Raw genomic sequence first — 18,060 nt, 5'->3', positions numbered from 1 at the left:
TATATTATATTATTTATCAGGGGTTCTCATATGTCTACATTAAAAGGTCCAAATCTGAATTTTAATTAAGGTCAAAGTTCCGGAATAATAACTTTTTAATAAACATCCATAACATGCATCAACAAGTTAACACAATTTGGCAACACAAGTAGCATTTGCATTCAAAGCACATTAAATACAATGCAAATGAGACAAAACCACTAATATAAGTGCATTTTTGTACAAAACATAATAGAAGGTAGGCCAGTAATATCTGGATGCAGCCATGATCTTATCTCATAGATACAGTGTCAGACACAATGCACTCAGTGGAGCTGGTGATGTCATTAGCCACGTTTCCACTATTGCGCCTTATGTTTCCACAGTCACTTCAGCTGTCTGGCCTTTCAAATAGCATTGCATGAAGTTTAGATTGCAACTGCAGCAGGTCTGCATCCAGACCTCTCTCCAAAAAAAAGTGGAAAAATACAAAAGTTGTGTAATGAAAACTTTAGATGTTGTAATTTTGCAGTCCTTATATCTGTATTTTGTGGATACTGCCATTCAAAATGTTAGTGTTTGGTTTCATAGTGGCGTTTAACATTTCTACTCTTTACAACCCCAATTGTCTCAGTACAAATCAAGCAGAATGGCTTTGTGCTGGCTTGTGGCAAAATAAATGCAAACTTATCTGTCCATTCAGCTTTGAACTGTCTATTCTCTTCATCAAGTTTTCTTTTACATGAGATAGACATCTTTATCCATTCAAATGATTGCTTTGCTGCGGTGCGTTAAAGCAGGCGCGCACATGCAATTAGCTCGCTCGATCATGTGAAGCCTCGTATGATCACTGGATGTCTTGACAACAGAGTCATGCATGAAAACTTCGAATATTTTGCCTTCGACTTTATTTCTACCCATATTTTTATAGGAAATCCACAATTTACCCTCACGGTCTGGATCTGGACTGAAGTCTGGACTTTGAGAAGCCCTGATATATGTAGTAAGATTTGTAGCAAGTCAGTTTCACTACATTCCATGTCAGTCTTCTGCAATATGGCCAATTCAATTCAAATTTACACTCATAAACCGAAAGCTAATTTTTGTATTCAGAGTTCCACCAAACCTGTCTGTGGGTCCAACATGGGATGGAGAGCTTATGTTGTTTGTGTCGTTTATTTTGTCCTTCTTTCTCTCCCTGACTTTGTCTCCTGTTCTCTCTTTTCCGCTTTTCTTCCCTGTCCAGTTTCACAGTGTCTCACCTCATCCGTTTCCTCCCTTGTGGTGCAGGGAGAGCAACAGAATTAGTTCCTTGGTTAAATTCTTAATGCGTGGGGAGAAAGAAAGTTTCTGCGCCCTTGAAGCCATTGTTTGGTGATAAGTACTCCTTCAGAAACCAAACACCGCCTCTGGGGGGATTTCTGCCTGTGTCATGCTAATATTTTCTTCTCTCCTTTTTCCTTGCACCTTCTCCTACACGCTTATAAATGTTTCCCCTCAAGCTGAAGGGGAAGGTAAGGAACGAACGAGAGAAAGACTGAAACAGGGGGAGGGGGGGGGTGGAGAGGGGAGTCGCTACTCTGATATGCAGACGCTCAAGAAGTGAGACACGCACAGCTTGCCGAAACTCACAAACTCCTCTTATTTTGGCAAGATGCAAAGGAGCGGAGAGATGGAGGAAACGCTCGTGCGACTGTTCCTATCACGATTCGTGCACACCCTGTAATCTCGACACGAGGAATGGAGATCTCCATATGCATGAGCGTGTGTACAGCAGACCGTAGGAATAATTTTATGCGTTCACACTGTGCTAAACTCACTTACTTTATACCAGAGCTGACAGAATTCAACTTACACTGTTGAAAGCTAGTTTTTTATGGTTCCATTACACACAAAAGTTCTTTATAGTCATGTTTGTTCAAAACTTGTCTGTTACTGGAAGGCCACCTTCTTATAGCTCATTCATATGTAGCGTTGACGTTATCCATTCACATTTACTTTAAATGGAATAAATTTAAGCATAGCCGAACTGAATTGTGGGTCCGTAGAGTTGCATTGGTTCCTTTGCTCATGGCAGAAGTTAAAAAACTTTCAACTTTTTAAGTGCCAATGCAGGCATCAGCCAGTCCAGTTTTATGTAGATGTACACCGCCTATAGAAAATCATTATAACCTGTGAAAATCTATAACTTTACTCGCATTACACTCTGCTTTCAAAAGACCTTCGGGATAAAGTTGTAGAAAGGCACAGGTTAGGAGAAGGCTACAAAAACATTTCAAAGGCTGGAAAAGTTATTTGGAATATGGCAAATAAAGTAATTATATCAAAGGGGCATGATGATTTTTCTTTAGCCAATTTAATTGTGCAGACCCTAGCCAATCACATTCATGTAACACAGATGTTCGCCAAAATAGACAAGGTGGAAATAGGAGGAAAAGCTTATTATCGGTTGGTAATCACTCGGTACTTTATGACGGTGGTCCTCAACCTTTTTTCACTATGGACCGGTCAATGCTCTGATACAAGTTTTATTTATAGAAAAAAATTGCAAAGCACTGCTGTGTTTGGGTTTTCTGTGTTTGTCAGAGATAATTAGTCGACCAAAATGTGTATATTCCATACAAGCTGAAGCCGATCGGTCAAATCTTGTCACGTGCCTCATGGTGCGCTCCCAGTATTTATTCAACTGTGTGTATCTGGAAGGCGCGAGCTATTGGAAACAACGAACTTGCACAAACTCTAGAAAAGATTGGATATGCGAACAGTCCCTAAAGCCGCTGTCATTTGCTATCTCCAGCAGTTAATCATCTTGCACAGACATGGTGGATTCACCTGATTTGTTGACAAATGGGTTACAGATCCATTCCTTGGCAGTTCGCGGGTCCCTCACTTGGCCTTTTCCCCTTAGTAAAGTAGCTTTCCAAAGACGTCTATTACTTACTCATTTTACTGCTTGTGGGTTAAATTTGGGCACTTAACTGACCGAGATGTTACTGAGAGAATACAGTCATTTTTAAAAATAAAAGATTTTTCAAAACAAAGATCGTATAATTATTGATTTCTTGTGCGGCCTGGTACTAATTGATCCACGGACCGGTACCAGTCTGCGGCCCAGTGGTTGAAGACCACTGCTTTATTAATCTTTATTTACACACCAGGATTTATACTAAAGGAGGTGGTAGAGGCAGTTGGTAAATATGATGTGTATAGTGGTATGTGATTGGCTGTCAGCACAAAGCTTCAGACATGCCCTCTGTCAAGCGTTACCGCTTCTTCACACTAAAATCAATGGTTATTGTAATCATTGTTAAATGAAAGGCTGCATGGGGTACTTCAGTTGGGGCTTTTACCTTGGAGGACCATACTTACTATCTGCTTGTTAAGTGTGACGTCACGCGAAGCGGCTTTCGGGTCCAAGTGCTAAATCAAACTGTATGGGGAGCCTCATAAAATGGTAATTATAAACGTTTACAAGTCGATGTAATAATTTCGAAAATCAGTATCATAATGTATATATCCATGCCTTATATCTGATGGCCAGAATGTGATTCATTTTTTAGAAATTGTTAAAATTTTGGTATTTGTGATGCAGCAAGTCCAGAGACTGGTGTGTACTTTACGATTTTATATAAAATTCACTTTAATGTGTGGTATGACTAAAAAGAGGCCATAAACAAATATTTTCTCAATTCAGATGAGTAGCGGCTTGGACCCGGAAACAGTATTCCAGACGTCACCGATACGGCTCTACTTAACAAGTGGATAACTTTCGGAGGAAGCACCAACTCCTTGGCATTTTCAACACTGCTGTTGATCAGCTTACTGTTCACAATGATGGCGTGAATGTAACCAGGAAATTGACCTTAGTTCTTGTGGGAATTGTGTTTTCAGAGAGCCACTCTGGTGGGTAGTTCCTAAAGAGTAACTACCTGGTTTTAGGACCCCCTGAGGTGTGTGTTGGCTGACTGTCTGTGCTCTGACAGCATTACAAACCAAGCTGAAGAAACCTACATTGGCTCAAGAGAACTGTACTTTAAATAGCACATGACGGCGGTGAAACTGTGAGTGGGTTTGTCCCTTGGGTGGGCGATGTGTCAGGATTAAGCATGTAGGGAAGCCGTCAAAAGAAGTGAAGCCTCGTACTCTGCCTGTGGTAATAATCCTTAACATCATGTTTCAGCGGCAATAGTAATTAAAAGCTACGAGAACAAATGTATAATGCAACACAAAATTGCAGTGTGGATGTGGAGCAGGAGGTGGAGCCACATTGTGCATATTATATACCATCCTCGCAGAATGGCCAGGGTCAGAGGTGTGCAGAGATTTTCAGACCTGAACACGGCAATTACTCAGCTCTTTCCGAGTCCTGTTATTTCTTCACACCTTCTCATTATGAGCCTTGCTATTCTGCACACACATTTTTTTGTACTGGCTCATAATTAAAGTGCTTCGCCACTTTTCAGCATCACTTTCTTTTTACTTACACAGCTTTTCTTTCTTTTAAATACGTTAACCACTAAAAAAAAACTTCTAGTGTGGCTGTTTCTTCGTGTATCGTGTCCCAGTGGCAGTTCCATCGAGGCATATGGCTGTCATCCAGCTTACAGCTGGAGTCCTTGAAGACTGGCACTGCAGCACAGGCCTCGGGGATGGCAGCCCACTATTTCAAAGAGGCTCCGAAAAGGGCTCATTTTTTACTGAGAGAATATGCAAGCCATCTCAATAACCAAAGCCAGGCTGCTTCTTTCACCAAGTATGTAATCGTGGCTGCGTGTAGCATTATTTCTCTGAGAACTTTCTCTTCCTTGGCTTATTAAATCTGCAAGATTTTTTCCATCCCCTGGAGATGAAAAACTGAAAATGAGAAACTGAACAAGTGAACGTCTCTTTTCATATCATCTTTTTTTTTTTGGTAGGGGGGAGAGTGATTCTTTCATCTTTGTAAGGAAACAAAGGGTGGCTTGGGACAATGAATTATCGAAGGCTCTGGTTCGGTTTTAGGATCCGAGCCTTGGGAAATGGGTCATTGAAGTGTTTTGAAGGCCATGAGGGCTTTGCTGATGAGTCTGATTTCAGCGTCCTCCAGCCGGGCGCTTAGAAGGCACAGATGGAGAGGCACTGAGAGACGAGATCTGGAGGAAAAGCCCACTTTCAAGGCCTGCGAAATTAGGCACCAATCCACTGTTTACACAGTTACGTGCCAGTTCAAGGCGTATTTTAAGCTCTCGTTCTCGGCAGAGAAATCAATAGCCGGAAAACGTTCTTTTAGTGGAGCTTCTACTGTAGGACACTTTTAGATTGGCACTGGAACACAGTGGTCAGAAAGATAACCTGCGTACTTCCCACTTCTGTTTTTATTTTCATTGGCTCACTCAAGCAGTTACAGTAGTACATGTGTGGGTAAAAAGGTGTGTGTGTGTGTGTGTGCGTGTGTGTGTGTGTGTGTGTGTGTGTGTGTGTGTGTGTGTGTGTGTGTGTGTGTGTGTGTGTGGCACTGCCTGATTTCAGTCATGAAAAACATGCTTTGGAGTACTAATCATGGTCTTTTGATGCACGCTGTGTTTGATATGCATTTCTCCCCAGTTGCTCCCTTCAGATGTGTGGTGGGATTATAGGTGGGCGCCAGGAAGAGGTTAGAGAAGGGTTACGTTTAAATCTTCCCCCCAGTGCCTTTCAGTTCACTAAAGCCCTAAGACTATCTGGGGGTCTCACTGCTGCTAAGTAATATTTAAGGCACAGGCTAAAGTGTAGCTCTGTTTGCTAGTGCTTAAACCAAGCGAGCTGCCTTCTGCCTACATGGTTAGCTACCTTATAAGACTGCATCCTGACCATAATGAAAGCTTATTTGTAAGCAGTTTTGACCAGCTTTGCAGTGTGTGCACCACAGCATTTTGCTACATAGTTTACATTACACAGTTTGATGTTAGTATGGCACGAAGCTAACACTGAGATTATCATAAAAGCATTTAATGCTTAGCAGTCAGAAATATTGAGCATTATTCAGTTTTGAATAAGTCTGAATATTTTTTTCTATGTTCTCATTATTGAATTCAATATATATTTATCATTAACATTTCATTAGTTCCATGCACCATCTTGTATTTAGTTTTGCCACAGAGATTAATGTAATGCATTCTAAAACTGGCTTGTTTTAAATTTGACTAGAACTATCTTTTGAAACAACCTTCACTTCCTTTAATGTGCATTTGGGAGCGCAACATGCGCCAACAAAACTTGTAATGAGAAGCGCTTATAGACCAGCTGTTGTAAACAAAAGAGAAGCTTTAAAAGCTCCCTGCTATTTTCCTCACAGAAATGATGGCTTAACATTTAAAGAGGAAAAATTAAGACGGAAATATGCAGTAAAAAACATTTAATCACGATCTCTCTCAGTCATTACAAAATATTACAATGCTTATTTTTGATTTATGTTAGTAATAATAATGATTTATACTATTTTTGATGATATTAATGTAGAATACTCGTCTTTGGGATGAAACGTTGAATCAAGGTCCTGACTCTCTGTGGTCATTAAAAATCACATGGCACTTCTCGTAAAGTGTAGGGGTCTAACACCAGTGTCCTGGCCAAATTCCCTCCATCGGCCCTTACCAATTATGGCCTCTCAATCATCCCCATCCACCGAATTGGCTCTATCACTTATCACTCTATCACCTATAGCTGGTGTATAGTGTGCGCATTGGCACCGTTGTCCTGTGGCTGCTGTCGCATCATCCAAGGGGATGCTGCAGACTGGTGTTGGTGTGGAGAGACCTCCCTCATGATTGTGAATGGCTTTGGCTATACAAAATAAATGCGCAATACAAATGCACATTACATTACATTACATAGAATTTTGAAGTTAAAAATTAATTGCAATTACATCACATGTTTTTCCCTCAAATCATCCAGCTTTGACTAGAGTGCTTCAAAATGCTGTCAGTTTAAACAGCTTACTGTGTTTTGGAACAAAACATCTTCTCGTCTTGTCTAGACTTTAATTTTTTTCTCATTTTGTCCTTATTCGTTCCTATCATATTTGAAAAGAAAGTTATTTTCACTGAGAGAGACATATTTGATTTATCTGCAGGCGTTGTGATAGCTGTTTGTGTGTGATATTAAATGTATCTGAGTGTCTGTGATATTATTCAGGAGCGATAGAATCTAATCCAGGAATAAATTACTGCATCGGGAGCACCACATGCAGCCCATGTAAGGGGCACACACACACACATACACACTCCTAAAACAAACTGAAGATGGAGATCTTATTTATATGTACACACATGTCCAAAGACACGCTCACAAACAAGCAGACAAAAACATGTAATCTTCCACACAGCAACTCGCATACACCAACCAGCATGCACCTGCAAACATTTGCCGTCACCCTGTCATTTTACCTTTTTCCCAATACTGAGTGAGCCCGAAGGGCTGCCCTTTATTTTGACATGTCTTTAATCTTAGTGTGAAAGTGCAAACACATCACGTTTGCTCCTCTAGCCTTTCCCAACCCTCAGATATGAACACCAAGCATACAAATGCACAGCATGTTTTTTTATTGTTTGTTTTTTTATAAAGAAAAGCTCTTCTAAAAATGAAAATTGTGTCAACATTTACTCACCGCTATGTCACCCCAAATCTAACTCTCTGGAGAGAACAAAGAAAAATATTAGGCTGCTTTCTCCATGCAGTAAAAACTTTCAAACTAGAATGTGTGGTATAGAGCACAGTGAACATTCAGCTGAATGTCTCCTATTGTTTGTTATCCACCTTGTTCATACATCCCATGATGCTGTGTGTTTATTATGGGAATACATCCTGTTATATTGTAAACAGTCAGTTATTTTTTTAATGGATGCAACAGTTGGCATAATTCTTTTTACTATACTATCATCAAAAAAAAAAAAAAACAGAATCATTTGAGTGACCATGAATAACCCTAACACATACTGTACAGATAAGTTTTTCAACAAAAATATTATGGACATGTTAAGAAATGTTAATTTAATGTGCCGTATGGAAAAAAAACAAAAAAAACAAACAATATAGGTATAGAACACAATGAACTCAAAACAGCTCTTGCCATAGAAATTCAAATAAAAATGTCATGCTATAAAACCAAACATGGTTTTTTTCATGATAGATAAAAATAAAGCACAAAGAAATACAGTATAGAACTATGAATGTATTCACATCTGCAGCATATGTCAGAACAGCAGAAACAGTTGCTTATTCACTAACATCACTTTAGAGCTAGTATTTGAATGCTTTTCTAGCATAATGTCTAAAGTGATGACAAAACTGGTTATTTTGCTCACATTTTAAGATTATAAGGCTGAAAGGCATGAAATGCCATCAGTCTACAAAGATTTCCTAGTATTTCTTTGTTGCAATCGGGAGATCACAATAATTAAACCAGAAAAAGGCAAAGCAAAGCAAACACTAGCAGATTACTCTGGTATAAATACAGCACTACAAAATACAAAAGAGAGAGATCGACTTAGAATGTCACTTGTTTTATTTATTGATCAACTGTAGTTTAAAATTCGAAAAAGAAAACACTGAGTTTTTCTTCCCTAAGAATTTATTATGCAGTCTCTGTCACCATCTTGTGGCGCAACCGTCTTTGCTCTGCTCAGTATCACAGGCTGGAAATTATAAATATTTAAAATAGGCACTGTTCTCATAAATAAACTGCATAGTTGCAATCTAAACAATTAGTAAAAAGCCTCAAAAGTACATTATGTTGTCCAAGAGCTGCAGAATTTGTTAAACTGTAGTGGGTCTATTGATCTGCTGTCACTCTATGTAGGCGGAGTAATACACAAGGGTGAAGAGGCTGTAAAAGTTCTGTTTTTGCAGAAAATCACACGGCTATGAGCCAGTCAGATTCAAGAACCAGACAGAACTGTTGTGTATATATATATATATATATATATATATATATATATATATATATATATATATATATATATATATATATATATATATATATATATATATATATATAAACGTTCCCAAATTTTAATTAGCAATTTAAATAGCAATTCCAAAATTGCTATTTATAATTTGAACACATTAAGCACATTCTGAACAATTGAATAAAAAATCATGAAATGAAATGAGAATTATTTTACAGAATCTTCCCCAGAAACCATCTTCATCCCTGTCCACAAAACTTAATCTGTTTTTGCTGTTTTGTTAAACCTCCTCCTGATTGGGCAAAACGAGACCCTGTTTGGTGACGAAAGGTTCTTCTCTAGAGGACGTGAGCTGAGCTGGTTTACTGCTGACCCACTTCTTCTTCTTCTCTTCTTCTCCTGTTCTTTTTCCCTCTGTGCTCACATCAGAAACAGGGCTTGTGCTCAGTCCCCCTGTCCCTCGACCCTCTGTCTGCTAACTGCAGCAGTTAATGAACTTACTGTGGCACCACTGAGAGTCCCAGCTACTCTCTTTCATGTTCATATTTCATATCTGTGCTGTAACCCTGCACACTGAATTATTAACTAGAGTGCTCTCTTTTCTGGGGTGATGCTTTGTGTTTTACTTGTCTGTCTGTTTTTTTTATTCTATCCATAGTTGAGGGAGGCTTGGTTAGTGATGCATGAAATGAGATGTGAGACGTAAAAAGTGTTCTGATTGGATGCTCTAATGGGCTGCATGTTTACAGCTGCAACATTAGCAAATGTGGATCTGTTTAGCAAGCGGTTCTTAGTAAATTTTCTTAGACAATCAAGCATTATTGGAAGAAAAACAAGTTTCTTTTTGACATTTTGAAACAGGCAACCATTTCTACTAAATCATAGATCACATAACCACTGCACTTGTGAGTGTAACAGCAACATTTACATTCAAAAGGGAATCCATTGTATTGCACTGTGCTGTGTGTGAAAGGAATACTAGAGCCCTTGATATAAAGTAATGATTGGAACATTTTGATGTATCTCAGGTGCTGCTGAGGAATTATATCTTGCAAACACACTGCAGTGGTTATGGATGTAAAACTGCATTTAAATACAAGAGCGAATCCGTATTTGTTTGTGTGTGAACAGAATTCCAGAGTCACTCTCAATTCAATGCTTTCAGTTTAGAGATATTTCTAGCAACATTTTGATGATTATCTGATGTGAGTGCCAAACATACACTTATTATGGGTGTAAAAAATGCATTCAAATTCAGGAGTGACTCAAATAAGTTCATGTGTGAACAGATGTTGTACTGGAGTCACACTAGGTCACACAAACACTACAGTGGTTATGGGTGCAAAAACACATTCAAATGGGGAAGTAATTCAAATAAGTTATTGTATTGTGTGTAAACAGAATACTGGAGTCACACTAGATCTCTCACACACACTGCAGTAGTTATGGGTGCAAAAAACACATTGAGATGCAGTCCAGTAATTGTAAGTAATTCCAGTAAATATAAGTCAGTCCAGTAAAGGAGTAATTTGGTAACGTTGTTGTATCGTGTGTGAACAGAATACTGGAGTCCCATTAGATCACACACACTGTGGTGGTTATCGGTGCAAAAGCACATTCAAATGCTGGAGTAATTCAAATAAGTTATTGTATTGTGTGTGAACAGAATACTGGAGTCACACTAAATCACACACACAGACACACACTGTAGTAGTTATGGGTGCTAAAAACACATTCAGATGCAGGAGTAATTCAAATAAGTTGTTGTATTGTGTGTGAACAGAATACTGGAGTCACACTAGATTACGCACTCACACACACTGTAGTGGTTTTGGGTGCAAAAAACACATTCAAATAGAGAAGTAATTCAAATAAGTTATTGTATTACAGTATGTGTGAACAGAATACTGGATACTGGAGTCACACTAGATCATACACACTCGCCAGTGGTTATCAATGCAAAAACATTCAAATGGAGGAGTAATTCAAATAAGTTGTTGTATTGTGTGTGAACAGAATACTGGAGTCACACTACATCACACAAGCTGTGGTGGTTATGGGTGCAAAAACACATTTAAATTCAGAAGTAATTCAAATAAGTTATTGTATCGTGTGTGAACAGAGTTCTGGAGTCACACTAGATCACACACACACTGCAGTGGTTATGGGTCTGAAAAACATTTTAAATATAGGGAGGAATTCATTATATTTTTGCACCATATGTGAATCGTGAATGTTTGACATAGGTAAATGTTTGTGTGAATGGAAAAGGGGAGTCACTCCAGATCCTACAATGTTGTTTACTTAGATGGTTTGGCTGTATAGGATTCAGTGATCACTCTGATAAATAGCCAAAATCGATGTGTACAGAATCCAGATTGGGCATTACACTTACTACAATTTGAACTACACTTCCTCCCCCTCACTTTCCTTCTTCCTCTAAGTCAAAAGATAACTTGTTTCTCTGCTTTTTGGGGCAGATCTTAACCTGGAGAGCCCCTGCCTGAAGAAGACCTGCGAGTTTGGAGCCGTGTGCGTGGTGAAGAACAGCGAAGCAGTGTGTGAATGCTCAGATGCGTGTCCACAGGACCAAGACCCTGTTTGCGGCAGCGATGGGCACACATACAGCAGCTCATGTCAAATGAAGGCCATGGGATGCGCTCTTCAGAAACAGATACAGATGCAGCACAAAGGACCATGTGGTAAGTCTAAACACAAATACACACACACATGCATTGATGCCACTCACTCCCTCACTGCCTTTCATCCTCGTCCACCCCCTGCACTTAAGCACTCCACCGATATTTCAAGAGAGGACTGTAATTTTCCTCCTCCGCAACCTTTTTTTTTTTTTTTTTTTGTTGAAACGATGCACTTAAGTTAGAATTAAAGAGGGCAGCATCCTTCACAGTAATTGTTTGCGTGAGTCATGTTTTTTTTTTTGTCTGGCTTTTGTAAGCGCGCTCTAGATAAGTCTACAGAGAGGCCTGCTTGCCCCCCAAACAAACGAGTGTTTATGTGCGTTCTTTACAAAAGACTTGTAAATCATTTTCGATGGCTGTCTTTGAGCGTTTGCTTGGGAGGGGAATATTAAGTGGATTTTTTTTTTTTTTTTTTGCTGAGAAACTTTGAAAACCCTGTGTCGTTCGCTGTCAGCTTACGTTCAGGCAGAATGAGGTGGAGCCATTGTGTCATGGGGTTTATACATGCGTGTGTGTAATAGCTTTGCCTCCAGTGAGGAGTTTGAAATGGACACCTGGGGTCATCTGGTAGCAGCAGGATTCATCTCAGAAGAGATCGCTACAGGCCACGCTTGCTCTTTATTGCAGCGCCGCCCATCAATGCTGTATATGTTGCCAGATAGCAAATGACATATGAGAGTGATATCTCTCTTCTCACAGGCTTCTGGAACATCAGATTAACTACCCACAGAGGTTTAACTCACAGAAACAGGTCTGGGTGGGGCCAAGGATGTATTTTTGTTCCATATATATAATGTGAACAATTTAAACTAATGATTTGGGAGTGGATAGAGAGGATTTTAGACACGGTTGGCTTCGATGGATTTGTTATGGAACCAATGGATTGACGTGTTTTATTTTTTCTTATTTAGAATGAGTATAGAGTAGTATTCCCACAATCATACAAAAAGTGGAAATAAAAAGGTAATTTTATCATTTTAAGATGTGAAAAAGGAAATAGTTTGAAAGTAATATGCTTAATATCATTTTAGCTTATAATATAGTAAACTGACCTTTATAAAATCAAGGTAAATCTAATATAATTAAAAGATACCCTCTACTTTTTTGTAAAAGGTTTGTTTTATGAGTTTATTTTTAACAAATTTGAGCCCGTTCAGCCAAACTCATGGTCTGGCAGGAGCACTTTTAGCTTAGCTTAGCATAGATAATTGAATCGAATTAGACCATTAGCATCTTGATCAAAGTTCCTTAATTACTATGCCGGAATGAGAGTATAGTTCATAAACATATCAACCCAGAAAGTAGCAACTTTCATTTTCCATTGGTCTTAATACACAATGTAACTACAGAAGTGTCACGCTTTAAATAGGAAAATTAAATAAACTTTTTAGTAATTTTTGATACCATTCAGCCAAACTGATGGTCTGGCAGGAGCACTTTTAGCTTAGCTTAGCATAGATAATTGAATCGGATTAGACCATTAGCATCTTGATCAAAGTTCCTTGTTTATCACGCAGGAATGAGAGTATAGTTCTTAAACATATTGACCTAGAAAGTAGCAACTTTTCAGTTTTCGCTGATCTTACTACATAATGTAACTAGAGAAGTGTCACGCTTTAAACAGGAAAATTATCTAAACTGTTTGATCATTTTTGAACCCATTCAGCCAAACTCACGACCTGGCAGGAGCACTTTTAGGTTAGCTTAGCATAGATCATTGAATCAGATTAGACCGTTAGCATCTTGATCAAAGTTCCTTGTTTATTACGCAGGAATGAGAGTATAGTTCCTAAACATATCAAACTAGAAAATAGCAACTTTCCATTTTCCATTAATTTTTAATACACAATGTAACTACAGAAGAGTCTCACTTTAAATAGGAAAATTATCTAAACTCTTTGATCATTTTTTGATCAAGATACTAATCTGGTTCAGTGATCTATGCTAAGCTAAGCTAAAAGTTCTCCAGCCAGACAGATCTACTGAATAGATTCAAAAATGGTAAAACTGAACTCTTTGAATCTACTGTTAGTGACATGTAAAATGAGGCTATTAATAAAAAAAAACAACGATAATAACTTTTTAATTTAATTTATTTTCATAAACTTAAAATGTGGAAAGCTAATTTAGCCCCCTTAGATCATGTAGGACAAACAATCAGAGCTAATAAACCATCTCGGACCAGCTAAAAAAGCCTTTATGACCTAACATGAACAACCATAATCACCTTAAACGGCATTGACCTTTTTTTCCCAGCTGGAAATAATCATTGTAGTTTTGAAAATCCATCCATTACAGCATCACAGCAGTGATGATGTGTCCGGCCTTTCGCTGAAGCAGGTGTCAATGGAAATGGCCAGTAAAGAGCGGCAGCAGCAGCTCACCATACAAGAGTAAACGCTGTTCGTTTAGTGCTGTGTACACAAACACGCTCTCCACCACAAGTGACTTCTATTATTATCGCCGTTAATTATCCAGGCCCATTCAGACCAGTCTTTGCCTCTAGACCCCAGCTGTGTTTGTGTGTGTTCATTGGTGAAAGCTTATATGTGTGTCGCTGTCGGTAACAGTGCTTTTTATGGCAGAAAAGCAGTGTTCGGTACCTGATATTAACAATGCTCCTTCCTTTATGCGGGTAAATGAGAGTATTTTACTAGTCTCCTGTAGAGGAATAGTGAATCAAAAAATGAAACTAGTCATCACCATGCCTGTATGACTTTCTTCCTCATGTTAAAGGGATATTTAACCTAAAAAATTATTATTTCCTCATCCTTACCACAAGGTCATTCAAGAGGTACAGTTGAAGTCAAAAGGATTAACCACTCCTGTAAAATTTTATAGAAATAAAATCTTAATGGGGTTAACTAAAATGAATACAGCTTTATTCATGTGAAACTAAAAGAAATAAGACTCTCTTCAGAAGAAAATATATATTCAGAAATACTGTAAAAATTTCCTTAAACATCATTTGAAAAAATGTGGCACGGTGGCTCAGTGGTTTACACACACAGCAAGAAGGTCGCTGGTTCCATTTTAACCACAATTTTGTGACAGACAGACTAAATCTGTGTTTGCAGTGTAAATCTGAAACATATTTCAAAAGAAAAAAAAAACAATTAGAAGACGGTCAGCCTTTTGAAACTGAGATAAAAGTTCACTCTGATATGTGTTTTAAATAATAATAATAATAATTTAAATATTAGACCACCCCTATAACGGTTCATACTATTGTGAATGCATAATCGCGCCAATCAGTCCATGTGAGAAAAAAAGTCGTTCAACAGTCTGATTTAGAGCACCGATAGATACCATAAGAGTTCACAAGATGTGGAGAAAACCACATTCTCATAAAATAGGTGTTTTTTTCTACATACTGCCTAAAAGTAATGTCAAATGAGATGCATTGTTTGCATAGTTTGTCCTAAAGTAAGCCAAAATAGCTAATCAGGTCAGAATACACTAAGTAGCCTATCCAACAAAACTCTGAAAACTTCAATAAACACATACTAACTAACATTACCAAAATTTGAGCCCCTCCCTGCTGATCGTCAACCTATAATTCGCACACTGATGGAATATACACATTTCAGTTACCTCAGACAAACACAACACACTCGAACACCAAGTGCTTTTTAATTTACTCCATACATAAAACTTGTATCAGAGCTACAGCAAAGTTTTGTTAGTTTGTCATCCTCTGAGAAAATGGTTGATGGTCACAGTGCAACAACAAAGGAGAGACCACAAAGCATACTGAAAATGCTGAAGGAAGTGACGTGCTCAAACTTTCCATGCTCTTTTAGACGCAGTATATGACTGACTTACAAATGGCCTGATTCTGCCATCAGCCTTCCTGTATCCAAAGTATCTTAATCCCACACCACAGATGTTGACTTTTTTGGTACCAAATCCTCCTGTGCTGAACTCATCATCCCTGTATTCACCTTATTCTTCATGTATGAGCGGGCGCAGCCATTTGAATCTTTTTGGCTCCACACTTCCGGTCTTATTCACTTCCATCCATTTTTAGACATTAAAAACAGCTTGTTATGCTATTTTATGTTGAAAACTTATATATTCTTATGATATTTTTTTATTTAGTCTGTATCGTCATGCAAATGCTTGTTTGTAGAGCAAGCAGTTTGACTGTTTAATATTTCTAGTCATTTCTCCCATAGGTGACTGAATCGAAAGTTCTAAAACAATCGCAAAAACAAGCACACTTCTGCATGGAAGAATAAGGTCAATACGCAGGCTATTCAGTCTCTTGTTGTCGCACTTTGTTTAGGCACGCTGTGTTATAAATCGTGCTGTAAAGTGATTTAGAAATTGCGCATGTCCAAATCGCAATTTTGATACCATTTCAATTAATCACACAGCTCTAGTGTATGGGTGTTTCCCAGTACTGGGTTGCGGCAGGAAGGGCATCTGCTGTGTAAAACACATGCTGGATAAGTTGTGATGGCCCCTGATAAATACAGGACTAAGCCGAAGAAAAATGAATGAATGAATGAATGAATGAATGAATGAATGAATGAATCACTTAGAAAATATTTGGAAAAGTAGCAAAATTTCACACGTATGCTACACTCTCAAAAATAAAGGTATGCAAGCTGTCACTGGGGTGGTACCTTTTCAAAAGGAATAAGTTTGTACCTAAAAGGTCCATATTAATACCTCAAGGGTACTGTACATATCAGTACCTAAAAAGTTCCAAACTGTTCCTCTTACATTTTATAGGTGCTAATATATACTTTTGAGGTACCAATATGAACCCTTCAAGTACAAACGTGTACCTTTTGAAAAGAAACCGCCCCAGTGACAGCTCGCGTACCTTTATTTCTAAGAGTGTAATAATGTTGTCTTCAACTGTATATAACAATATTTTGTCATTGTTGTTGTTGTTGTTGTTGTTTTATATATATATATATTTTTTTTTTTGCTATTTTTTTTATAAAAAAGTAAGGATTATTTTGAATGAAAACGTTTCAGGATTTTGCATTATCTTACTGTACACTTTCAGAAATAAAGGTACGCGAACTGTCACTAGGGTGGTACCTTTTTAAAAGGTACTAATTTGTACTTAAAGGGTCGGTTGGTACCTCAAAATTATATATTAGTACCTAAAAATTTTAAGAGGAACACTTTTGTATTTTTTAGGTTCTAAAATGTTCCCTTAAGGCTGCATGGTGGCACAGTGGGTGGCACGTTTGCCTCACAGCAAGAAGGTCGCGGGTTCAAGCCTCGGCTGGGTCAGTTGGCGTTTTTGTGTGGAGTTTGCATGTTCTCCCCGTGAGCGTGGGTTTCCTCCGGGTGCTCTGGTTTCGCCTACAAGTTCAAAAACATGTAGTATAAGTGAATTGGGTAGACTAAATTGTCCGTGAATTAGTGTGTATGCATGTTTCCCAGTAATCAGTTGCAGCTGGAAGGGCATCCACTGCGTAAAACATATGCTGGATAAGTTGGTGGTTAATTCCTCTGTGGCGACCCCAGATTAATAAAGGGACTAATCCGAAAAGAAAATGAATGGATGAATATTCCCTTAAGGTATTAATATAGACCTTTTAGGTACAAATTTGTATCTTTTGAAAAGGTACCACCCCAGTGACAGCTTACGTATCTTGATTTCTGAGAGTGTATGTAAGTCAAGAAACATCTAAAGACCCAAATTGATTTATATCAGATGAAGTTCAACATTATAAAGCTGGTTTAGATCTTTTGCACATGTGATTTAGACATAATTGAGATCATCATTGACCAGCTAAAAACAGCTGTGGTAAAACACTAAACAACCACAAGTGACTTCTATTATTATCGCTGTTAATTACCCGGGCCTATTCAGACCCCAGTCTCTGCTTCAAGACCCCAGCTGTGTTTGTGTGTGTGTTTATTCATGAAAGCTTATGTCGGTCACAATTCGCCACCATGAGTGGGAATATGATGTGCTCGTGGCCAAATTTCATTTCATTTTCTTCACTCAGCATAGAGGGGAGACTCATAGACACCTTTATCTTTATAGTTCAGGTGCAGTCTGATAGAGATATGACTGGCGTTGTTTATTATTCTGAGTTTTCCCCTCACATTTTGAGTGGCGGCTGACCTTGTCATGCCACCACAGGGAAGCGTCTCGTCGTAATGGAGTATTTGATATCTGCCCCTCCGAGAGCCAATACGTATATATTTATATGCAAGGAAATGAAAGAACAGCCAACGAGTCAGCAGCAAATAAGCACTTTTTACTGGTGATTGAAATGTTACTGGCCACAGTTGGGGAATATAGGTTACCTGCAAGACACTGAGCTGGAAGTGGAAGAAAAATCATCAGGCTGCTGAAGGAGTGAGAGGGCAGTAAATAAAAACTAGGAGGAGACGGAGCAGACTAATAGAGCGGGTGCCCTTGCCCAAGCACCAATCACCAGGGAGTTTTTATGGTTATTCACAAAAAACGCTGTTCT

At 38.5% G+C, this 18,060-nt stretch overlaps 1 protein-coding gene across 1 annotated transcript in view; it reads left to right on the top strand.

Annotated features, from left to right (window-relative positions):
• Positions 1-18,060, top strand: part of agrn (agrin) — a 463,463-nt gene that overhangs the window by 315,173 nt on the left and 130,230 nt on the right. Inside the window, exon 9 of the mRNA XM_056448992.1 lies at positions 11,384-11,605. Within this exon, the coding sequence (XP_056304967.1) occupies positions 11,384-11,605 (222 nt within the window). The remainder of the gene's footprint in view (positions 1-11,383; positions 11,606-18,060) is intronic.

This window comes from Danio aesculapii, chromosome 23, assembly GCF_903798145.1.
Source record: "Danio aesculapii chromosome 23, fDanAes4.1, whole genome shotgun sequence".
In the NCBI taxonomy this organism is placed as follows: domain Eukaryota; kingdom Metazoa; phylum Chordata; class Actinopteri; order Cypriniformes; family Danionidae; genus Danio; species Danio aesculapii.
This window is presented reverse-complemented; position numbering and strand designations above follow the sequence as displayed.